The 8,866-nt window shown below is 47.7% G+C and overlaps 1 protein-coding gene across 1 annotated transcript; it reads right to left on the bottom strand.

Moving 5' to 3' along the window:
• Positions 1-1,806: 1,806 nt before the first annotated feature.
• On the bottom strand, positions 1,807-2,826 carry LOC138259680 (uncharacterized protein F54H12.2-like). The gene has a single exon (XM_069207556.1). The coding sequence runs from the start codon at positions 2,824-2,826 to the stop codon at positions 1,807-1,809; it is 1,020 nt and encodes a 339-aa protein (XP_069063657.1).
• Positions 2,827-8,866: the final 6,040 nt, after the last annotated feature.

Raw genomic sequence — 8,866 nt, 5'->3', positions numbered from 1 at the left:
CACCACAATGTCTGGACGGCTAAGGCGAAATTTAGACCTCCTAAAAATGCTGGTCACAGCCAGCCCCATGAAAAGAAATGCTATCCTATGTGCTGCTTCGGAAGATTTAGTGGCGGCCATTTCAGAAATAGTCTTAAACATCCTAAAAGGTAATGTTCCGGTATCAACGAGCCAGTTCCATGTGCTGAAGAAGAAGCATCACATTATTAAGAAGCTCAGCAATAAAAGGGTGTTGCTCCTTTCTAAAAGGAAACTGGTCAAACAGTCTGGAGGTTTTATAGGTTCGCTGTTGGGTATAGCTATACCCCTAATAACAGGTCTCCTATCGAGGACATGATGGAACATTCCCAAAAAATGTACCTTGTGCCTCGCCATCAGCTGGAACATTTGGGCCCTTCGACCGCCGACGTCTGGGACATACACAGAAACAAGACGCAGCATCTCAATGCTAAGATCAAAGCCATTTTGAACCGAACCGATTTAAAACCACACGACAAAGCAGGGCTTTACTCACTTTACAGTTGAACGCTGAAAAAAACAAACTAACTCTGCACACACCTGCCGAGGAACAGCCAGCAACAGACCCAATAGCACCTCAAGACCCGGGTCCGCCAGCCACCTCGGACGCCTTTGTTGTAGGCCTGTTAAAAAATAGAGTCAAAAGTATAGAGGGGCTGCTCATATGTTACTTGGTAAAATGGCTGCTACTAAAGATTTGACCTCTTGGAACGACAGGGGTGAATTAGTTTACAAGGGACAACCGGTTGCTGGATCACACCTGTATGATCTGGTCAGAGGTCTCACGCACAATAAAACCCTATCGACACAAAACGCTCCTAGAGGATGGGAGCAGTTCCTAAGCGCCGCTGCGAAACGCAACATCCCCTTTACGATCATCGGTAACCCTGACGTCGCCTTTCTTTCCTCAGCTAACACCGTCTAGGAGCAGCGATGCTCTACATCTGGCCCCTAAAAAGAGACTGTTCAAAATGAACACATGGTTACCACTCTAATGTAATCCAATTTTGAACCGTTATACAGTTTTGTTAAAAAGGTTCGCGTGTCGAAAGATGTTTACTTCATTTATTTTTACCCGTGTACATGTTTGTGGTGAAAACTGTTTCTAATAAACACTTTTAACATTTCAACAGTAGTCCGACATCTTTTTTAAAATGGTTTCAAAATGGGTGGTGGGTGAATAAAAATGCATAGTCTGATTTCATGTTTACGATGTTTTTTTATTTTAGACAATAATCAGTACAAATAGAGGCTTTACAAGGCCTTACACTTTTGACATACACCGTATTCTGTTTTAACAATGCTCGACATGGGCCTAGTCTTTTCATTCACATATTTCCTAACAATACCGTTGTTGTTTACTAGATCAGCTGAATACAGATTTTTAAAAAATTCTAAACGTCATACCCTTAGACATTTTACTAACAAAATATATACAATGTTCCCCACATGTGATGGCTAGAGACTCCTGTACACGCCGCTTGTTATACTTAACAGTTGGTGATGCTATTTTTACATATTTGAATATCGGTTTTGTATAAATGTCATGCTCGGGGAACTCCGCTAAACTGTCAAACACTATAACCTTGTCTACATCGAGAAACATGTCAGCCCAATGTGTACCACCCTAGTAATGCGGGTCAGTGTTAAAGACTAGGGTACGAGGTCTTTCTGGGCCTATCTTTTCAGGTAGCCCATCTCTAGGAAATACACCTAAAAAGTATTTTTTAGCGTATTTATGCCTACTTAAGAAGTCACGTATCTCAGTAGTGTCCATTTTAAAATCTTTTAATGAAAGTCAAACATAAGTTGTCGGGCATGATTGAGCTGGATAACTCTGTCGGATACCGAGAATACAACCATATTCACGTTGGTAGCCAGCGCCTGTGTAAAATGTATTTCAGCTTTTAGATTTCCATTTTTGATCAGGTTGTAGTGGTCGCCATCTTCCATGTCAGGCGTTAGGTCGAACGCAAACAATGTGTAGCCAGCCCCATACCCCTCTCTTGAAACAACGACTCCTGAGTCCCGCAGATGTTTCCCCGTTATCGAGACCAGTCCGAGATATTCCCTGACAAAATTGGATGTTCCAAAACTCGGAGTGAATGGTTCTGCAGGGATAACAGCGCCCTCGTGGACCAAAGCGGCGTAGTTGATATCATAGTGTTTGAAGTTGAAATGGTTCGAGGTATAGAGTCCACTAAAAGCTGTAATGTCCACAAACCCTATGATGATGAGTTTCGGTAGTTGCTCCAGAAAAAGATTCTGCTGCTGCGTTAATCTAGTACCGGCAGCGATACTGAATATCTTCAGAGCCACTCTTTCAATGGCGTACTTTGCGTTCAATAGTTGTAAAGATTCAGCGTGGGCCAATCTGACTCTCGGTGACACCTTCACTCTCTTTACAAACAGACTCGCGGACAATATAACCAGTTTATACTGTTCCCCATCGCCTCTGATGAGACAGAATGCGTCCTTGTTGCGGTTGAGTTTGATCTTAAGCTCGATACCGTTGATTAGAAGTTTTTCTTGGAAGAAAAGGTCTGAATGTATGCACCCCAGGAGATCAAATTGCCTACTGCCGGCGGCAAAGCTGGCTCTTTTTTTAAAACCAGCGTTGGCGCCGTCCAACACTGTGTCCTCAAAATGCGCTTCAGTATCTTTGTAGAAGAGTCTAGCTGAAAACTGTGCATCCAGGGCTTCGCAACTGTAATTTAGAATACTCTCTATGTAGGCCCTGTAGGAGTACATGTTATCACTCTGCGGGATGAGTCGATCTCCCAGGTTAATGTCCACTTGATTAAACATGGTTGCGATGGGTTAGGCGATCAGTGCCACTTTAGCATTATTCTCGATGTTGGTGCCGTTCGCTTTGGTTATTTTGCAGACGAGGTGTAACAGAGTGCTGTTGAGATCCAAATACATATCCAATGACCCCGACGTATAAAACTCTATCGGCGCCAGAGGTGTCAGAGAGCCTAGAGGCGATACTTCCATGAAATCACTGTTTTCGGTGCTGGTCTGTGTGGGTTTAAGAGAAAACAGATCTAGCTCTGATTTGGCACATTCACCCGAGGCGCAGTGTGTACGAATGCCATGATAGCGGCTTTAAAAAATATTTGCACTAGAGCGTGGTCTATTCTTCTTCTTGGAAGATCTCCCCTGTCTTACGACTCTTCTTTTGTGTGGGCCTTTTGAAGAAGTCCTCTGTTTTTTATAGGGCTTTGGCGGGCATCTACGCCTCGAAGCCCCTCGCTTCCTTTTAACACCAGCACGCGCCTTGTACAACAATCCTGCTCCTTCCTGGGGTTGTTTGTTAATGCCATCGGTGACAGCCGATGTTACAGAGTCCACGACGTCATGCGCTATGTTCGTGGCAGCCGTTTTAAAGTGAGGTTTTGCAATTTCGTATCCCTGTCTCAAGAATGGCATGGCTCTTTTAACAAACTCCGAAAGAAGCCCCACAACCCAGCCCCGTACATGACGGGGTCCCCTTGAAAGTAGGGCGGCAATCCCCCATAGCCGGCCTGAACTCTATAATAGTCCCTGTTCATAGAGGGATCCCGTAAGTTTTCGTAATGACCATTGCGATTGCCTAATAGTCACATCACGGTGTGGCCTTAAATGAAGCTTAGCAATAACCCGTATTTACAGGCCACCGGCTCTGATTGATCGTCGTAGATCATGATGGTTATAGTGTCAAAATGATTTTGGGAAATTGCCACGTAATTGGGTTTGTGATGTTCTATATTAACCTTTGTGTCATTTTTGCCCTTCACCGGGACCCATCTCAACAACAGCGAATAACTATCCCCTATCCTCTTAGGTTCTACGATGTCCCTAGACACGTAGAGTGTATAAAATCCGCCGTTAATCGTTAATATCAGGGCATGTAGGGTCTGGATCCACCTGCCTTTTCACATGTTGCACGGTCCCTATAACTCTTTGTAATTTACCTGAACAGTTAAACACTGTACTGAGCTCCGGGGCTTTAAGAAAAACTTTTCTTCTAACGTTATCCGACACCAGATGTATATTCGCATATGTTTCAATGCTTCCTATAGATTTGTTGATGGCATTGACCACTGAAGAAAAGGTTGGGTAATAGCCATGAGGAAATTCCACGTGGATGCTCAGAGGGTCCTGCTCACGCTTTATAGTAAATTTAGCCTTGTGCTTTGTAAATGTATTCCATGTTCTAGGGTACTGTATGTCCGTTAGGGCCACCTCCCAGGGTCCTTTCAGGTCCACCGGTTTTGCCAGTTTCACCATATAATTAGAAATCTGATTGCCTGGGAACATGCCCTTTGAAGCGTTGGACGGGAACGTAATATAAAAAGGTGAGTTCTCCATCGCTGTGACTACAGCGCAACCTCACACCTAGTGCAGCGAGCTGTCCAAAACCCAACTGTTAAATTTCTCGGGCCACCGCGCCATTTGACCATCGCCTGTCTCTAAGCTCCGATGCCTTTCCTTTTCAGAACCTTTTCAACCCTGTACACCCTGTTCGGATCGTAGGGCAACTTTTGTAACTCTTCGGTGTAAAAGACACCCGCTACCTCTTCCCCGGCGTAGTCCTTCAGCTTGTAAATATATACCCCTTCTTTAAGCTCCACACTTTCCACTATGAATATCTCATCGCTAAATGTCTGTTGGTAGCCTTTGATTAATACACCCTTCAACTTTGAAACCCTGACATGATCCCCTTCTTTTAAAACCGGTTTCTTGACACTCGATGCGAGACGACTGCCTCCACTGGGGCCATTTTGATTGTTCTATGGTAACTGGTGTTATAAACATCTATAAAAGCCTGTAGAACATCCACGTATCTGTAGGTATTGTTAGCTGTGAAATATCGCCACATCTTTGATTTTAAAGTTCTGTTAAAACGCTCTACAACTGCCGCTTTTACCTCTGTGTGCGTTACAAAATGCTGAACAGCGTGTTGCTTTAATAATTTCTGAAAAGTTTTGTTTAAAAATTCCTTTCCATCATCTGTTGGTAGTTTTTGAGGTACTCGACCTCTCGCAAAGATGTCTTCAAAGGCGGCAGTGACGATGGTACCACTTTTATTGTTTAGGGTCCCTGCATAGGCATATTGGACAATACATCTATTACTGTTAATATATACATCACGCCGTTGTTATGTTTTTCTAGATCTTGAAGACTCATTATGTCTGCCTGCCACTGATAATCTAGCTGCGCACCAACGACTGTGACCCTCCTCTTAAAACATCTCCTGGCTGGTTTGTGGAGTGAATACGCCTCTTCCCGATCTAACCATGTCTTACCCTTAATCGGTTTAAAGATTAATTTTCAACTCAAGCCCTTCTAAATAGAACTTCAGAGCCTCCGAAGCTTCCAACCCCATGTGCATCATATTGAAGCCCCCTTAAAGCAGCCCCGTCATGTTGTCACACACAGCAACCAAGAAATGAAAGACATTTGTTTTGTGTAAGCTCATTTTATTAAACATAAAAAATAAAAGGCTGCTGTATATCTTGAGGCCTTTTGACGGCGTATACATAGTACGACACATGTTACACATATTACTCCGAGCTGTTCCTTTTACCAGGTCTCAGCGTTACAAGCGTTGATATTTTTATATCTATACTCTCAATAGCTCTAGACATGACTTCCTGCTCCCCCCACCTATAACTCTGGATGCCCAGAATACTGGCAGCATTAGGCAGTTCATACAGTTCTAGGTCAGACAATACAGGACCTTTATTTGTGAAATAATCTTCAGTCATGAGCTCCAAAGCACTGTGTAGTCCAGTCAGTGGTGAAAGTCTTAACTCACACGTTTGGTCTTGGGCCGCGCTCCAGTATTTATCCGCTGCGGGTAGCCACGCGTTGATACACCAGTTGGCGATACACACAGGACTGTTGCACTGCAGCGCAGCCGGCGGTTCCATAATGTCCAGATAACGCAGAGTCACAGGGTGTATTTCAGCTATTCTCTCTTTAACTAGCACATATATCAATCTCCGGATACAGATGTGGCCTGGGTGTAACTCATAGACATCTTGCCCAGCGACACTCTAATTCTCATCCTAAAAGTGAGTAAGTATGGAACGTTAAGTAACACCTTTATGGTCTGATATCCACGACCTCTGTTTTTATTTGTTTTGTTTTTTTTAAACAACTTTCGGGGGGTTAAAGACATAGGTGGTCATTACAACCCTGGCGGTCGGTGTTAAAGCGGCGGTAAAACCGCCAACAGGCCGGCGGAAAAAATTATTGGAATTATGACCGTGGCGGAAACCGGCAACAAAGACAGCCACTTTAACACTCCGACCGCCACGGCGGTACAGACAAACAGCGTGGTGGTCACCGCCAACAGACAGGCGGAGGACAATTTACCGCCCACAGTATCACAACCTACCAATCCGCCACCTTTTCCGTGGCGGATTCACCGCAGATAAAAACACGGCAGAAACAGCCATTTCAAAGGGAAAACGCTCACCTCTACACACCCCACGAGGAATCCGGACGCCATGGAGCCGGAACTCCATATTCTCCCTGCGATAGTCTTCCTGCTCCTATATGAGGATCAACAACGCCGTCGGCGAAGATCACAGTGAGTACTGCACCTATGACATAGGGGAGGGGGAGGGAAAAACACAGGGACACACACAACCAACATCACAACCCCCACCCCCACCCTCACCCCCTACAACACACACACCAATGCATAACCAAACATTACAGTAACAACCCCCAACCCCCCCCGGAAGAATGCAAAGACAAAAGGAAATGAGTTGAACCATTGTAATATATCAAAATACAGTAACCAAATATATACATATATATGTACACATTAAACAAAATATACACCACGATTAGTAGTGCAGGTAATGCATCATTCATTGTCCGTGGACCACTGGGCCCAAAATGCATGGGCGAGGCCCACACTAGATACCTGATCACAACGGAGAGAACACTGCAGGGGCATCAGATAGAAATACAACAGGCACCTCAGGGGGAAGGGAAGGGGGGCACCTCAGCCGGAAGAGTGCACAACGCCAGATCCACGAGGGGGCTCCATGCCCATTGATGTATCCTGGGGATTGCAAAGCCACAGTCTCTCAAGTCTCTACAGTGGGTGGGTTGCCCACTGTACCATCCTGGGGAGTGCAAAGCCACAGTCTCTCAAGTCTCTACAGTGGGTGGGTTGCCCACTGCCATATCCTGGGGAGTGCAAAGCCACAATCTCTCAAGTCTCTACAGTGGGTGGCTTGCCCACTGTACCATCCTGGGGAGTGCAAAGCCCCAGTTTCACAAGTCTCTACAGTGGGTGGGTTGCCCACTGTACCATCCTGGGGAGTGCAAAGCCACAGGTCTCTCAAGTCTCTACAGTGGGTGGGTTGCCCACTGTAACATCCTGGGGAGTGCAAAGCCACAGTCTCTCAAGTCTCTACAGTGGGTGGGATGCCCACTGCCATATCCTGAGGAGTGCAAAGCCACAGTCTCTCAAGTCTCTACAGTGGGTGGCTTGCCCACTGTACCATCCTGTGGAGTGCAAAGCCACAGTCTCTCAAGTGGATTACAGGCTCCACTGGTTCTGGAGGGGGACTGGTGCCCAGAGTGCTTCATCCTGTGCAGGACAGACGGAGTGGATGCATGTCTCCACTGGTTCTGGAGGGGGACTGGTGCCCAGAGTGCTTCATCATGTGCAGGACAGACGGAGTGGATGCATGTCTCCACTGGTTCTGGAGGGGGACTGGTGCCCAGAGTACAGCACTCACCCTGTGACGGTCCCTGTTGCGTCACTGCCCCTGCCGCTAATGGGCAAGCAGTGTTTTCCATGGCGGTCTTTGCCCTGTTCAGCAGTGCTTGAGTTGACAGTTTCTGACGTGTTCAGCGGTGCATTCCATGGCGATCTTTGCCTTGTTCAGCGGTGCTTGAGTTGGCAGTTTCTGACCTGTTCAGCGGTGCTTGCCCTGTTCAGCGGTGCATTCCATGGCGGTCTTTGCCTTGTTCAGCGGTCCCTGGCCTGTTCAGCGGTGCTTGCCAAGGTGGTCCTTCATTGCCCAGCAGGCCTGTGGCTGGCGGTCCTTCATGGGTCAGCTGGGCTGTGGCTTGCGGGGCCCTCCTGGCCAGTGACGATTGGGCTGGCCTCCTGGGCAGTGACTCTGGCAGTGGCCTCCTGGGCAGTGACTCCGGCGGTGGCCTCCTGGCCAGTGACGATTGGCTGGCCTCCTGGGCAGTGACTCTGGCGGTGGCCTCCTGGGCAGTGACTCCGGCGGTGGCCTCCTGGCCAGTGACGATTGGGCTGGCGGTGGCCTCCTGGGCAGCGGGGATGATGGCGGTCTTCTCCGCCGAGCTGCCCCTCCCAGACTTTGGAGATTTCTTCTGCCCTTTCCCCACCTTGGGAGCAGTCACACACTACCCCCGGGACCCTTGTGAGCGGCTTTGCTGGCTGGAGTCTTCCCCCTCTCCCGCCGGGCACTGTCCAACTTCTGGTGCTTCACGGGGGGGACTGGCTGTGCTGTGGCTCCGTGCCACACTGGCTGGCCTGGTGGCCGGTGCACTCCACATACCTGTAACAGGCACCACTGGTCCCGGCGATTATTTGGCTGAGGTGCTAGTACGGGACCTATGAGTTGGAGGGGGGGTGGGAAAGAGTTGGCCAGGAAAAGTTTCTTAAGAACACTGGGACGGGTAGCTGGAGGGGGTCTGGGAGTGGAGGAAGAGGTAGTGGTTGTAGGAGGTGTACGTTTGGTGATTTTGGGTGAAGGTGCATGCGCTGGAGGCTCTCGTGAGGTGGATGGCTGTTGGGTGGGTGTGTGCATGCGTTTGTGTATCTTCGGAGGGGGCGTCACACACACACTGGGAGAGGACA

Source organism: Pleurodeles waltl, chromosome 9 (genome assembly GCF_031143425.1).
Source record: "Pleurodeles waltl isolate 20211129_DDA chromosome 9, aPleWal1.hap1.20221129, whole genome shotgun sequence".
NCBI classification, from domain to species: Eukaryota; Metazoa; Chordata; class Amphibia; order Caudata; family Salamandridae; genus Pleurodeles; species Pleurodeles waltl.
The sequence above is the reverse complement of the archived record's forward strand: the minus strand, read 5'-3'. Positions and strand labels throughout refer to the sequence as shown.

Bases quoted from the DNA above. Each gene is read 5' to 3' on its own strand.
- LOC138259680 (XM_069207556.1), bottom strand. From the start codon at position 2,826: ATGTTTAATCAAGTGGACATTAACCTGGGAGATCGACTCATCCCGCAG.